The 16,382-nt window shown below is 44.5% G+C and overlaps 1 protein-coding gene across 3 annotated transcripts in view; it reads left to right on the top strand.

The window, feature by feature from the left end:
- LOC135394479 (dachshund homolog 1-like) overlaps window positions 1-16,382 on the top strand; it is a 238,326-nt gene that overhangs the window by 121,986 nt on the left and 99,958 nt on the right. For 2 of the 3 annotated variants that reach the window (XM_064625235.1, XM_064625234.1), the window contains one exon: window positions 16,161-16,193. The exons of the other annotated variant lie outside the window; for it this stretch is intronic. In XM_064625235.1, the coding sequence (XP_064481305.1) occupies window positions 16,161-16,193 (33 nt within the window). The remainder of the gene's footprint in view (window positions 1-16,160; window positions 16,194-16,382) is intronic. 3 annotated transcript variants of the gene reach the window in all.

The raw sequence follows: 16,382 nt of genomic DNA, 5'->3' as shown, positions 1-16,382 counted from the left end.
TTGCAAAAGGAATTTCGAGTGCTGAAACGTAAAAATTCCGAGCGACACTTATCGCACGCTTTCTCCACTTTTTTTATTGTGACTATTTCCACACACGCTTTCTCTCTCTCTCTTTTTTTTTCTCTTTTGCTTTTACTCACCTTATGTACTGCTTCCTTCGCAGTACAGGAGTATTGCAATTCTTCACGCCAGTCGCCATCAGACACAACCGAACTCGGACAATTCACTCCGTATTCGCCGCTTTCCCCAAACACGAAGAACAAAACTAGAAACGTGCCTCCGAAATACAGATGAGCTACCCATAACAGTACAGATTATAATCGATAGCAAAGAAAAACGCTACACAATCCCACTTCAAGTACGGAGTTCGCTGGAGTAAACAGGAGCTTCGTCTGCATCCCATCCCTGCTGCACAAGTGTCCACTGCGCCATCCGTATCCGAACACGTGACGTCCCACGTGTCCTCGCAACGCATACTGACTGGCACGCAGTGGCTTCACCTTCCGTCGTCGTCTCACCGCACGCTAACATTGTCCATATTTGCAGCGCACTCCGGCGACTCCGGACAGATCAAGGGCGGTATATCTATATATGTCAACCGAGCTTCCCCTGTTTCTCCGCGATAAAACCGGCGCTGTTCTTTAACACGTTTCGGTACACGCACGAGCCTTCCATGTAAGAGTCTGACGACAGTTGCAGCCCCGTCTACCTTTAATCGCGAGCCCATTTGCCCGTTTACGATATTTCCTTTACGACGCCATTTGCTCGGCCCAACTCTTAAGCCCAGGTGTTTCGCCTTGGACCAATTGCGAGGCCCTTCTCTTTCCCCTATTGTTTCCATTTTATTTCGGCATTTCTTTCTTTGCGATCGCAGTTTACGACTGTCCGATCCTTTGTCTCAGTTCGCTTCCCAATTTTTATAGCGCGGATGTAATTCCCGTTATATGGACGAGCTCGCTATATATATCAGACTCCGAAAGCTTCCTTCTCCTCGTGCGAGCTAACATGGAAACGTAGACTCTTAGTTGGTACGTATAAATCAAACTTCGATCTTCTCTTGTTGAGTTGCTTTGCTCGATTCTACGTGTCTGCAGGGAAAGTTTCACTTTAGCGGGAGCCTTTACGAGCACGGCGAAAGATGGCTCTGCACCCGTTTTATTTCGGAGCCCGCCTTTACGTTGCGAGCCGAAAAGCAGTAAAAAATGGCAGCTTGTTCACCGGCGAGTCGCCCTTTTAATGGCCTAATACTTTTCTTTTTAAGGGACTGCCTCGTTTTGAAGTCCACATGTGGTATTGTGTGTTGGAAAGTGATAACGTTGAAGGAATTTATTTTCTCTCCAGCCCTTAAACGATAGAGAGTGAAGTATTTAGTTGGAATGTGTCCAATCACGTTCGCCCTGCACCTCTCGTGCGCGCGGCGCTCAAATAAGTAAACGAACAAGTAATTGTACGCAATACCTTCGTCATGAGAGTACTGCCACGGAGGAATACATATTTCCCTATCTTTCCCTGCTTCTCTATCTTTGCTTCTTCACCATTTTCTTCCGGCGCTTTCGTTCACCATGCAATCCATTTTTGTTCTAATTTTGTTCGTGCACGAGTGGAATGACACCGTATGATATGCAGTTCTGGTTTACATGCTGTTTTCTGTCGTGCCGTAGAACGTCGGGACCTATTTCAAACCTGGTTGCGATTTTTCGACTCATCAGATCACTGAACCATTTACATTCCGTCCGGCTTATTGAGTTTTACTCATCTCCATTGAGTTCGAGTGTAGACTACGTTATTAGCGAGCATCTAGTAGCGTAGCTCACTGCGAAACTAGTGCTGGTGTTTAGCGGGAAGTTCAAACGTTGGCGCATTGGTTATCCGCGAGAAACTATCAAACACAGCCGAAGAGTTTAAAATATGCACACACTGTCACTCGCTGCACCGTACTACACGTGTTACGGATAACAAAACGAAAAAAAAAAAAAGAATAAAAGAACAACAACAAAAAGGAAAAGACCAGAGTCGTGCTCGCGACCTCGAAAGGAGGCACACTGTGTCACACATATTTATTTGGCGGTAGCGTTCCCACCGGTTAAATTGGTGTAACAATTATTGTGACGGTTTACGTACCAACACCTGCCTTTTGATGTATCAAAGAAGAAAACAGCGCCTTATAGTGCTTTTTGCACAATGAAGTCCTCTGTCATCTAGAGCGATAAGGCACGGCTGCTTAGACTGTGGTTGTACGAATCTTCATTCTTATAAAAAAAAAATCCCCGGCTTCTGAATCAACTCACCAACTTTAGCCAATGACCTAGAAATGAAAATGAACCTATGACCTTCTCTAATAAATGCCAAACGTCCGTTTAAGCCACTAAACTATACCGCACAAAAGACCTTCACACAAAATGGTATCAGAACGCGGAAGCACCCGCAAACACGAAGCAGCCTCATTCTTCTCCCGGCCTGCATGTCCCTCACGGAGCAGTCGTAAGAAACACCACATCTGTAAATCACGACGTGTCTTACAACCATCGCCCTCTTCCTCGTCGCGATAATTCAGAGGATGTAACAAAGCGTGGACCGATTGAAAAGTGGCAACCACCGAGCGCCATATATCTCTGGACTCCATTTATATGTGAGACACCGATTTGGACGCTTTTAGCCTCCGGCTAGGAGCGTCCGCAACTGAGGTTCAGGAGTTATGGCTTTAAGGAACGATATGGCGCAGAAACGGTGACGCCCGCGCGACCGCAGCTTTGATGCTGTATATCGCTGGGAAGAAATGCATAAATAACGTTCTCCTCGATGGATCAGTCGTTGGACCAGATGTTGCGAAAGAAAGAATGGCTCAGATGGAAATTCCCTCCAGAGGGGCGTCTCTGTGGTTTGCTTGCAGTTTCGTCCGTTTGTGCTTCGTTGAGAGATCTACGTTCGCAGGTACAGTACGCCCCGTCTATGAGGCACAATATCGGATACTGCATCAAATCGGGAGGATGGCTTCCAACACATGTCCAACACACCACATGCCGATACACACTGCATCTCCAGTTCTCCACAATAACTGGGTGGAGCTGGTGCTTGTCGAAATTGGCCTCATGCAGGTGGGGAATGTTACCGCTTCCGACAAGGATGAAAAAAAAAATGTCGTTTCGGTGGCAGAAACTGGAGCAAAGCATTAAAAGGCAATCGAACTGCATGGTGTATAGCCGTGGACGATATCACTTCCTTGAGCATATGAGACATGGCAGAGGCATGTCACCCTCGTTTAAATGGGCGATTGTTTTCTCACCTGCGACACCCAAGTAGACGTAGTGAATAAAACTTTCCGTAGAAAAAAAAAAAAAAAGAAGAAGAAGAAGAGTCACGGCGACGGCTCCCTGGCTCTAGATCTGCCTGGGGAAGGACCTTGTAGAGACTGACATCGGCCGTGCTCAGACTACCCACAACTTTCGACCCCGGGCCATGGATCGGGCCTGGGCTATGTCTCACCAGCCTTTATCACGATTCCCTCTTTTCTAGGCTCAATAATGAAAGAAAGCAAAAAGACCGTCACCGATCGCTAGGTCACTTATCGTCCTCTAGGTCAGCATGATCAGCAAAGACGAGAGACGAACTGCGCACCATGCCGTTAAAAAACAAAAGAAAACATAAAAAAACTTATTTTTAAAGGAATTGAGTCCGCATAATCCGGTGCTGCTGATAACGATGATATTCCGCAACCCGGAGGTTCTCAGAGCAGAAGCAGCCAAAGGAGCCTCGGCGCAGCTGGCTATGTACTTCAAGGTTTGCGAACTAGACTATATCCAGCGTCTGTTGATGGCGTCATTTTTATCCACAATAATCTTCAGCGGCGAATATAAAGAGTGCAATATACGGACATGTCTATGCCAGAAATGTGTAAACGAATAAATTCGACTTCAGCAATTCAGATTTGCATAACGCGTGGACCTCGTCTTTTTGTGACAGGTCCGAGCCCTGCGTGGGTTCTTTTTTCAGGATGCGGGCCGAAAAATGGCAACCTGTGTCAATCTCTACCTCAATATCCCCAACAACACCGAATATCCAGTGGATGTACGATTAATGTCCTAACGTCCGGATTCGTCTGTCTGATGGATATCCCTCTGATATCCAACGTGGATGAAGAAAATCAAGCACGGAAATGATATCCTCAGGATATCCAGAAAAGGACATACCCGGTGATCTATGCCCAACAACACATGGCATTCCTAAGGATATCCGATGTATGTCTGAAGCTGGATGTTGGAATATCCTGGGGATAACGAGTTTCGTCCGCCATATATATGAACGCTCACAGGTCCAAGTGGAGAAAGGAGTCCTCTGGGACGTCCGACAGACATCCTGTTTTCTACGCTGCTTGCCCCCTGACATCTTTTTTTTGTCTGTTAGATTTAAGCGTTTGATGTGACATATTTAGTGAAACTAGCATTTTTTTGCACCGTTAATGTGCATAGACAGTTAAGAATTGAGGGATAACATGCCGTGACTGAAACCGGAATCAGGAATTTCATCATTTTCAAAACATAACTGACGAGAAAAAGTGATGCTACCTATGAGGGTATAATCCCCCTCTCCTACATTTATTGTACCCTATAAACGCGGCTTTCCTTTTTCGCAAACACCAAAGAACGAGCATAGTGGTGTTTCTTGGAATATTGCAACTTGACAAGTGTGCAGAATACGTCAGCGAACCGGCACAAAACGAACAATGAATGATGAGAGTCGAGAAATTAAGGGACTCTCTCGTTGGAAGAGTCCGCAATGTTCTGGGCGTAGCATTTACTGTGTTAACCATTAATTTAATGTAGTCCAACAATTCCGTTTGAGTAGTTAAATTAATCACATTAGTAATATAGCATGTGTGCTCTAAAATTAAGAATATATTATGCCTGCTTTAGTAGGAGCATTAGCTGGAACTTCCTGGAAGAAATATGCATAAAGCGTCCGCTTAACGTCCATATAGATATCTTTCGGACGTCCGAGAGGACGACTTCTTTCTTTCACTTGGACGTGTGAGCGTACATATATTGGACGAAACTCATTACCTCCAATATATGCCAACATCCAGCTTGAGACGTACATGGGATATCCCTAGGAGAGCCGTGAGTTGTTGGGCTGGATGTCTGTCGGACGTCAAAGAGGACTCCTTCTTTCTCTCACTTGGACGTGTGAGCGTACATATATCGGACGAAACTCGTTATCCTCAGGATATCCCAACATCCAACTTCTGGCATACATCGGATATCCATAGGACAGCCTTGTGTTGTTGGAGTATACGCTCTTAAAAATGAACTTCACCGCATAGCACGCTCCTAGCCAACCATAATCTCGAATGATATCGTTATCTGCCCTGATTTGTTGAAAACGGTAGGCGTACGCCTTTTTTGTGACAATTATGAACAACATAAGTGTCACAAAAAGGCGTACGAAGTTGCGGTGAAGTTCATTTTTAAGAGTGTATAGAACTGCCTTACCGGCGAAATTCTTCTTAGGAATTGCTTAGGTATGTTTGGCTTGGTGTGACCCCGTGTGTGGTGTGACACCCGGAAGGACACCCATCTTTGCACTCTGCATCACTGCCCTGATGGTGCTGCCAATTATTTTGTCAGTAACGGTAGTATTACGTCCACTCTTACGATTTGCGGTGATACGCCTAAGTTGTCCAGCGACTGCCAAACAATTTGTCCTTTTTTTTGTCCTTTTTGTCCTTTACATAACATTTTTGTCCTTTACATAACATAAAAAGAAACAAAAAAGGTAGAGGAAAAATCGTGACAGGCGTGAGAACACCCATACAGAACAATTAATCGCAATCTGTTTTCTCCTTTCATCGGCGTTCGCGCTTCAGAAGGAAACGTCAGTCAAGTCCTCGTATCTCTACCGCGCAGCAAACCTTTTATAACCGCGCTGTGCCCGTACACGATCCGCCCTAAGGCGATATAATTCCTACAAAGTGCGACAATACACGAAATCCCAGCGCTTGAATAAATACACGGGCCAGCCAGCCAGCCAGCCAGCCAGCCAGCCAGCCAGCCAGCCAGCCAGGATATCCACAATTCCCTCTTTCCTTCTGTGATCCCCCGAAAATCCCCAAATCTGGCGCTTATGCGAGCTTACAACGAAACGCCCAGGTTTTTAGCGATCCCCCATTTCTTAAAACATGCCTGCATCTGTGCCGTCTGCTTCCACTACCGCTTAAGGAAAAATAAATGAAAACGGAGCCTTTTCTCACCTCGCTACCAGATCGGGAAAACATTATTGTTAGTCGGACATATCTTTTCTATTGGAAGGAAAACCCAATGGTAATCGGACTGAACTCGCATTCACAAGCAGCAGTCCCCTCCGGCCCAACTCGCGTTCGCAGCGCCCCCCTACATAACTCGCAGACGACAAGCCTTGCGCTTCCTTTCTTTTTTTATCCCTCCGCAAAGTGCTCCCCGCTTTTTATGCTTTTTCATAACCGTTTGTCGTCGATTTCTGAATCGCTAGAAAGTTTTCGTACGAGTCGTTTAGGAGCGTTTTGCGTTTTTTTCCGAAAAGAAAAAGGAGATGCAGGAAGAAAAGCCTCACGGGGAAGGAAATCAGGGGAATCAGGAGAATTGTGATGATAATTCTCGCCATCAGGGTGTGGCGCATCGTTTTAAGCGAAACACTCAATCGGACACGCAGTGTGTTAGTGATGGAGAAGGTCTGTCAATGCCCGCGTGAATTGGTACTGGTATATACGTATGTGGGAGACTAAAAGGCTGACAAAAGCGGAAGTGGCGTGTACAGCGTCGATTCGTGATAAGTGCACCGTGATTGGCGAAAAGGACGCTATTCTTTGTCTCGCTCTGCATCACTAGGTGCCGCGCTTTTTGATGCAGACCTGTAAAGCGCGTCACATGACAGATAGGTCCTCGCCGCGTTGCAGCGATTCTCCTTCCGGTGGCAAAGGAAAAGCATAACCGCACAAAAGTACCGCGTAGGAGTGTCACATACGAAAATGGATGACCACTATCACGCTTTGGCGTTCAGTTGCGGCTCTACTTGTCATTTCCTTTGAAGCTTTTGTGCACTAGTAAGTCACCTCCGTGGTCACAATAGTGTCCTGAATAACAGCAGTAGCAACCGTAGTAGCATACTTCGTGTGAACATTACAGTTAGGCCCTTTGATATCGGGTTTTATGCCTTTTAAAATTCGGGTGGGGGAGTGGGGCAAAAATAGAGAGAGAGAGAGAGAGAGAAATACATGATGACGATGATATGGGGATGACTTCCGCTCCGGCAAAAATAGGGTTTTATTTCAGGAACGGCAAAAACGTGCAGTATCGGATGCACAAGCTGATTTTTGGGTGGAAAATAATAAAGAGTGCTTTTCGCGTTGAACACCAGAATTTTGCGGGTTTTACCCGAAGTGACGATGATGCAAATCGAGAGTAAAAACGGGTGTTACTGGGTTTATCCTTAAAACACAAGACTGTATAATTACTCTGCCAGCGTGTCGGTTATGTATCGCGTACTGCTGGGTATCCGTTCTTGTCCGTCTTGCTGCTGCTTCAAGCCACCGTATAAGAACATACTGCCCTGTGCAAGTAATATGGAGTATTTGATGCGTGGAGGAATAAACAACAGCGTAATCTTTTCTTCCCGAAGCTGTCACACCTGACAATTAAATGTACAATATAGTGGTCATTGAACAGCTACGGAAAGACACGAATTTGTTGTTGTCAACACAGTCAACTCTCAGTTTATGAACCCTCGATTTATTGATTCCCTCCCTTTATGAAAGATGCCGTTCTTGGGACAAGACACTTACTGGAGTAGCCGGCGCTCTTCATGACCGCCACCTTCTTCGTTTTATTTTTCCTTACACCAAACCGTACCAACAGTTCCCCTTCTACATTCCGAACACCCGATTTATGAATACCGCGATTTATTAAACATTTTTCTAGGGAGGAAGGTTTATAAATCTAAATATGTAGGGTAAGGTGGGGCAAGATGAGACACGGGGCAAGACACGACATTTTTTGTTCGACGCCGCCTGTCTCAGAGACGCGTTGCTCCATACGCTTGAAACTTTACTCATAGGTCGCTCAGCATGTCCGCTTTATTGCCCGTGAGAATTGTCTGTATTGGTGTATGCGTTGAAGAGAGAAAAACATCGGTTATTTCTGCCTGGAGTGTAAAAACCCGCCAAAAAGGTACGATTTTCTGTAGTCCTTTTCCCTGTCATCTGTGCAGCAGCATTTCGCAGGCTTATTCGGTCAATGTAAGTCTACAATATATTTATTTATTCATTCATCTAGATACATGCAATATATGGGCACTCTTGGTTTTCCCGGTGTTGAACAGAAAAATTAATTCACCCGATTATATATATATATGATATATAAATGAAATGAAGTGAAATATGCACTAGACAAGACGCGACAATTTAATGTAATTTAAATTTAATGAAATTTAGGGGCGGATAAATGAACTATTAGGTGGCTTTATGCTTGTTCCTCAGATATTTCTTTTTTGCACAATGCATACACTCTTAAAAATGAACTTCACCACATAGCACGCTCCTAGCCAACCATTATCTCGAATGATATCGTTATCTGCCCTGATTTGTTGAGAACGGGAGGCGTACGCCTTTTTTGTGACACTTATGCTGTTCATAATTGTCACAAAAAAGGCGTACGCATCCCGTTTTCAACAAATCAGGGCAGATAACTATATCATTCGAGATAATGGTTGGTTAAGAGCGTGCTATGTGGTGAAGTTCATTTTTAAGAGTGTAGGACTTTCCAGGAAATTTTCCTGTTTCCTTAGGATATTTCCAGCAAAGCAGAAGCGCACGGAAAAGCGAGCGACCAGCGACACATCAGACTGGTGGTGCCTTGTTTGCCAAGGACGGTGTCAAAACAGCACTGGATTCTGTGTGGTTTCATTGCACAGCACGTGGACAGTGGGCTCACGGGTATTGTGTAGGGTATCAGAGGCTATACTTTGTCTACTTCAACCGCAAAAACTAATTTGTGTAGTTCATTGCCACGGCGTGTCTCATCTTGCCCCTCGCGATGTCTCGTCTTGCCCCGAGGTTAGCGGCAGGGGGGGGGGGGGGGGGACGTTGATATATGGGAAAGAGGAAACAAGGTCTGCTTGCTCAGAAAGGCGGCACGGAGGTTAGCGGCAACATGAGACAATCTGCATGTTTGAATTTCTTGCTCTGCGTTTACCTTACATTGGCTACGTCCGTTCTATATTTACAGGTCAGAAGCTCTAGACCACTGAGAACGCGCCTGTGACTAATTTTCTGAAAAAAAAACAGGGAAAATAAAAATGTCATGTTAACTTGCAAATTTATGTCTCATCTTGCCCCAACTCACCCCCACTATATCGCAAGTAATATTTATTTCGAGTAGTCTCAGGCTTTTAGCTGGTACTCCTGAATACGTTCTGCGCGGTAAGTTCAAGGGACACTATAGAAGAAAAGCTGAGATAAACCCCGAAAGGGAAATGAATGAAATTCGAGCGGAGACCCGTCAGTGTCAAAGTGTGAAAGCGGCCACTAGCCCTGGCTGAGCATGCGAGTTTGCTCATGTCTAGTGAGTTTGCACATGCCTAAAGCAGTCGTCCTGTTATTGTCTCTCATGTTTGTCTATTTATTGCTCGTGCACCCAGTATGGATCTTCACCGACTACCACGCCTACATACCATACAGTCTCGTGAGGGTCAGTTCAAAAACGTTTACGAAACTGATCGGATCCATTGGCGATCTATAGGTATGCAGCACGATACCGAAGCAATCGAACCGGCTACAAATGCCTGAGGCCTGAAATCACCGGGTGTGATAGAGTCCCACTTTTCTCATCAACGGCCGATCTTTAATTGAAATACGCGAGTGGGCGCTGTGATGCTCGTGTTTATGGTACTTGTCCTCCAATCAGTGTCACAAAAAGCCGTACGCCTCCTGCTTTCAGCAAAAGTGGGGAGAAACATGTCACTCGGGATGATATAGTTCGTTACGAGTGTGTTATGGGGCGAAGTTCTGATTTAACAACGGCATGCCGGTTTCGTCACAAGCATGCTTTAAGGGTGTAGGAAACATGCCGCTGATGCATCTGTACTCATCATTCAACATTCATTCGCGCCGTATTAATCTGTATGGACGTGAGTGTGACTGGTAAATACGTTAGAGAGACTGTATAATGTTGAGAGAAAGCTCTGTGTATTCAAGAGAAGACAGCTGGCATGAAAAACATTTTCGACCGGAAATCAGGTAATATGGTAATGGTACTGTGATGTTACACGTAAGGTTTTTCATACCGGAAATCAGTAGCTGTGGGTTCGGGGTTGAAGCCGGCGTCTTTTCATCGACTGCCGTTCACCAATCAAAATATATGTACTTCTTAATCAAACATGACGCATACGCATCCAGGAACGTGATATCGACCCGCGGGCACTGATTACCTCCAATTCTTGTTTCGCGACGGACCACAGCTGCGACAAGATATCATTCTCTGCAATGATTGGTCTTCAGCCTAGCCGAAAAAGTGTTTATTAATACAATTAAGAGGAGTAAATCGCTTGTCCCGTAGCGAACTCCCCGGAAGGAGTGTTTTTTACCACTTCTACAAGGAGTTAACAAGTACTCCTCCTTGGCTGAAATAAATATACCCAATCTATGGAGTTCTGTGGCGCAGGTGACATACCAAATGAGGATTGGAATTCGAAATAGCAAACGAGGCAAGTGCAACACATATAAGTGTGGCTCCAGAGAAAACGAATGTGACATGCAACACACATTTGTTTAGGATATTTAATATAACCAAGTAAACTTGTGTAGTACAAGTTCAATACAGTACCATAATAATGTAGCACAAACTAATTACACAAAACGCTTACACAAGAGAAGTCACACAACACATTTATTAGCCATAGTGACACAAAACAGGTACCAATAGTGAAGTAGTGGAAACGTTCGAATTCGAGTGCAAACCGGGACGATTGATTAGTATCGAAATGTTTAACCCACACACAGAAAAAAGAAATGCAAACCCGAAGAGTTACTGTACTTACACGAACGACACCGCAAGTTCTGACACATTAAAAGCATGATTCCTCGATCGACCGTTTGTTTGAATGCATGTCTTCCAGCTTTTCAACGTCCAGCGGCGAATTTCCAAGATGAAACTGCAAAACAAATAGACGTACGTCGTAAGCGACTGCCCACAAAAACAACGGAAGGTTCCGTAAAACAGCGTGAGCTCACCTGTCTTTCATTCAGAGTGACGCCTCTCATTACCAGTCAAGATGACATGCAGCCTGGAAATGATAAATAATTCCCTGAATTGACTCCCTCGAACAAAAGTTATGAGTGCAAAGCGATTGAGTGAAGCCTTACCGTATTCACGGGATCTCTCACGGCCGTATTGGTTGACGTTCTACCACATATATTCATTCCGAAGAACCCTTTCCGAAAACTACCAATCCATGGAGACGCATAGTTTCACACATTCGATCTGGAACCTCTCAGCCACAGTGAAAACTGACAACCACATGCGTTGCGAACGCGCTCACCAAACCGACTTGAAACGGGAAATCGTGTAAGGATATACAGGACATCTGGAGAATTAAACCTGTTCAGAAATAATATGCGTGTGTCAGTGAGGACAGCGCACTAATGAGAGACAGAGTGCGCCTACGGAGGTGTACTTTTGAACTTTTTATGCTTTGAAACGTTTAGCATTTTTGAGAAATACTTATATTTTACACGCGGATGGTAAGTGCAAACCACACTCTTAAAAATGAACTTCACCGCATAGCACGCTCCTAGCCAACCACAATCTCGAATGATATCGTTATCTGCCCTGATTTGTTGAAAACGGGAGGCGTACGCCTTTCTTGTGACACTTATGTTGTTCATAATTGTCACAAAAAAGGCGTACGCCTACCGTTTTCAACAAATCAGGGCAGATAACGATATCATTCGAGATTATCGTTGGCTAGGAGCGTGCTATGCGGTGAGGTTCATTTTTAAGAGTGGCAGCGGCGCAGTCGGGGAGGGAAGGTGTCAGGAGGAATAAAATGCACGCGTTACCACTTATCCGGAGGTGTATCCACCTCTTATACGCCTTCCTCTCAAACGAAGGCGTAAAGGACCGTCTTTACTCCTTTTGTGAGGAGTAAATCCAACGTGAGAGGAGTATAAGTGGGAAATGTACCTTTGTCACCCCTTCAGAACACCTTTTCGGCTACCAGTGTATGTGGTGCAGTTCCGGCGAGCCCTTTCATCACCACCACCACCACCAAAACCTGTTTTAAGGGTGTACAAGGCAGCAAAACGACCTGGAACATCCACCAGCGACATCAACAACGGCTACATTGAAGTATGCAGACAAAAAAATTATACACGCCTCCAACGTCTCGCTCGTCACAAATTGCGGTAATTCGACGAAACTTTCTTAGTATATCCCTCTACTGAGCGGGCATGGCGTCTAGGATAGAGCACCTGTTACGCTTTTATTGTGTTACTCAGTTGAAGACATCTGTTTTTACGTGTCTATTGAATCCTGCAGGCTCCGGGTGAAGAAGCACCATGAGAAGGACTTGTGCTATGAAGGGCTTTGTCTTTGAACCCTTTCTTTGAACGAAAATGATTCTTTTTTTTTTTTTTTTTTTTCATTTCTGTCAGTCAGCTGACTCTCGCAATCAGGCACGAATGTACGCAGCTCGCAGCTAGGCGCACGCGAGAGTCCCCTCTATCGCCGACAGGTGTCTCTAGCTACTTCGCGCGTGCGCACCACGGGATCCTCCCCCATAAAAGCAAACTTTTAAACTCTTCTTTCGCATATTATCCTTCCAATATTGCTGCGCATGATTTCGTTTCAATAGCCACTACCCATCACGCATTCAGTTTCTGCTCTTCTTGCCTCGTAATCTTTGACTGTTTCAATTATTCTGCCATTCGAAGTTGATCGGCGTATTTGTTACCAGTGCCGTGTTTTTTGTTTTTTTTTTGTTTTTTTTGTGTTTTTTTTTTTTTGGGCAGTATGGTGTGTTTTGCTCTCTGCATTGTGGTCCAACCTAATTCCCACGTCGTACACACAACCAGTATTTCTGCTTATAAGAATTCGATGCATGTTCAAAAGCAAAGTCGAAAGTTATTCGAAAATGCATATCGAAAAGCAGATAACAAAAGGGAGAGTGATGGCATTCCTGTTAATTTAAAAAAAGTTTGGAATTCATCAGCTCTGTTTCGAAAGCCCATGAAGGTTTCCTAATTGCAAGAGGCCTTACCTTTCTCCACGCTCTATCGGAATGATGCGGCCTCGTCCGAATGCATCCACACATATGGAACAGTAAAACAGTAAAACAACAAAAGTATTAAGAGCTAATAATAATGAATGCGGAAATGCAACTTGTAAGCATATCCTCCTGATTAGATGATTTATGATCAGATTGGTTTCAGGAAAAGTTCTTTTAAAGCAAGTTCCTCCTCGCCTCATCTATGGATGGTAAAACATATCGCACAAAGCCTCGAAGCAAACGAGTGCATTTTTGCTCTCGCGTATTAAATGACCCACATAATTCGAAACGGCGAAAGTTTTTTTCGTTCTCGATGAAAGTTATCTTCGCATTACCTTTCGTATCTCGAGAAATCCTGCGTCTTCATTTCGAAACGAATAAACCACCGTTGCGTAAGCAGCAGCGCCATCTACCTTTCTGCGATTCTACGAAAAGCTTATTTCAAATTGAATCATTTTTCACGAGTCTAATAGCGAGCAATAAAAGAAAAGACGCTTACTCGACGCAGCCAATGCGAAACTTTGCCCAGTATGAATATAGGTTGCATAATGAAGAAATAAGTACGACGAAGCCAAGAAGGAGACCTCGTGAATCATTCCGATGAACCCCGAATTCTGCTCCAGCGATGCATTAAACGTCATTAAGGATTTTCCCGGAGATTTCGTTTCCACCGCTGACAAATGTTCGACGACAACTTGGACTTTTTGGAGCATTCGTTTCCTCCAGTAAAGGGTTGTTCCACTGGGAGAGGAAAGGCTCTCCATAAATTCAAATTCGTTCCGATTCTGTTGTCGCGAGGCATTAGGTAGGGAATTATACCTTTCGCCAGGCGTGTTCGTACGCTTTAAAAATGTGGGAATTAGCGGTGGCGCTGCACGCCGTTGGGATTATTATTAGTCGGAGATTTTGTTGAAGTTGAGCTGCATAACGCCGTTTCTTACGCGTTTGATGGGGACGGAATTTGTTTCCGTGTGCTCGAGCTGAATATGAATGGACGACGGTTTTATATTCATGCATGGCTGATTACATGGCTGTGTGTGGGGAAATTCATATTCGCGCCATGTGCTTTCCCTGAAGTGTGTATTTCATACGCTTCATATTTTCCTCTTAAGAGATGCACTTCGAAACAAGGGACCTACCCGTTGATCTGGACCTGGGATATTTATCGTACACTATTCTTTTAGGGGTTCGTAGTTTCTTCACCTGAAGGTTGGGCCCATTCCTAGTGCGGATTAGAGCCGTTGACCAAGACCTGGCCTTTGACTGTACGCACATGTGTTCTAAATATGGTTATTTATAGCCGCATAATATAAAATTCAAGTGAAGTCATGGGGACAAAACATTCCGCGTTCTTTCAGAAGCGTCCTCGTCTGCCTTGAAGCCTGGTCGCGCTTCCTATCGTCTGACGTCGCGTTGGGACACTATCGCGACACCTAACTGCACTCTTAAAAATGAACTTCACCGCATAGCACGCTCCTAGCCAACCATTATCTGGAATGATATCGTTATCTGCCATGATTTGTTGAAAATGGGAGGCGTACGCCTTTTTTGTGACAATTATGAACAGCATAAGTGTCACAAAAAAGGCGTACGCCTCCCGTTTTCAACAAATCAGGGCAGATAACGATATCATTCGAGATGATGGTTGGCTAGGAGCGTGTTATGCGGTGAAACTCATTTTTAAGAGGCTAGGATTTTATGTTTTCATTAAGGTTCTGACGTGGATATACGAAAGATCGACGTCACTTTTTTTCTTTTTAACGCAACATTTTTTCGTGGTATTTTTCTTTACCAAACTTTTAAGTAACATTGCTGGGCAAACAATTTCAAAACTACATTACGCAGTTTCCTTTTTGAGCACCTCGGAGTACGCTGTTTGTCGGGTGTGCAACGAGTCTAATTGTGCCTAACCAATCTGCACGAAGGAAATCGCAAAGAACAACAGCCTGTGAGAGGTCACATGACGGAACCAATATTGCTCATCCAGTCAGGTTGCCCACACAAGCGCTTACAGAAGAATTGAAGGTGAACAACAATACCAAGGACCGGAGTTTCTTTTTCCGTTTCACCTCTGAAAGGGAGCGGCATGTCCGTTCTGCCTTTCCTTTTGTGGGGGCGGAGATGCTAGACTGAACACTCCGCTCAGTGCTCGCTGTACATCCGCGGACATATCGTTTGAGACGTACACGACTTGCTTTTCTGGCCTTCTGCCGCTGATTGTTCGTTATCCTCTTGGGAGTAGTATGTGTTACTTCTTCGAGTTGTTTCTCCGAATGGGAGGGGTAGGCACGTTTGTTTCTTCGCGCTGCTGTATGCCTGTTTCTGTTTGTTTTCCGTTTCTTTTCTTTGTGTCTGTGCATGATGACATAGTCTACACCGCTGTTAATGAAACTTTTGCGCGGCTAGTTACGTGTGGGCGTTTTCTTGCTCGCTTGGTTTATCTGAGCTGAGTGTTACTTTATTTTTGCCGCAAAGATTGACAATCAGGATAACCGGATGGAAATGGGCATACCTTTCTTTCTCATTATTGCTCTGAGGGGAAATGTTCGGCTGGGCAGTATTTGAACGGTTCTCACGTTGGTTGCACACGGATAAAGTACAGTGATGACTACTCGGCGAAAATCAACAGCCGCAGGCCGGCCATCTCTTGCGAGGAGGAACTCTATGTTGAAAGAAAGAAAATCTTCTTGTTTGCTTATCCTTGTGTTTGATGTTTTCGACTGTTGCTGTTGTTTTTGCGTATTATAGTTAATCCTCGTTTCTTTTGCGCGCAAGCATATCACGTGGAGCAATTTTGCTGTTTGTGTTTTTATCTCTGTTTTTCCTTTTCGTTTGTTTTTCTTCTAAACTTGACTCTTTTTCACTTTTAGATGTCCGTCAGAGCTATCAACGACATTTATCAGGTATGAAAATCTTTCCTTGTTGATACATTCGCTTTTAATCCATCCATGTGAACATACTCATTATTCAACGTCACTACGTAAGGAGAAGTAATTCATTTTTTTCGTAAACGTAAACAATAAAAATGTCTGCATCGACCTTCTTCGATGTCTCGAGATGTATTTTCATATGCTCCCCGTCCCCCCTCCCCG

The sequence above is a fragment of the Ornithodoros turicata genome, chromosome 5 (genome assembly GCF_037126465.1).
Source record: "Ornithodoros turicata isolate Travis chromosome 5, ASM3712646v1, whole genome shotgun sequence".
Classification (NCBI taxonomy): Eukaryota; Metazoa; Arthropoda; class Arachnida; order Ixodida; family Argasidae; genus Ornithodoros; species Ornithodoros turicata.
Note: the sequence above shows the minus strand (reverse complement) of the source record. Positions and strands in the feature narration are given on the sequence as shown.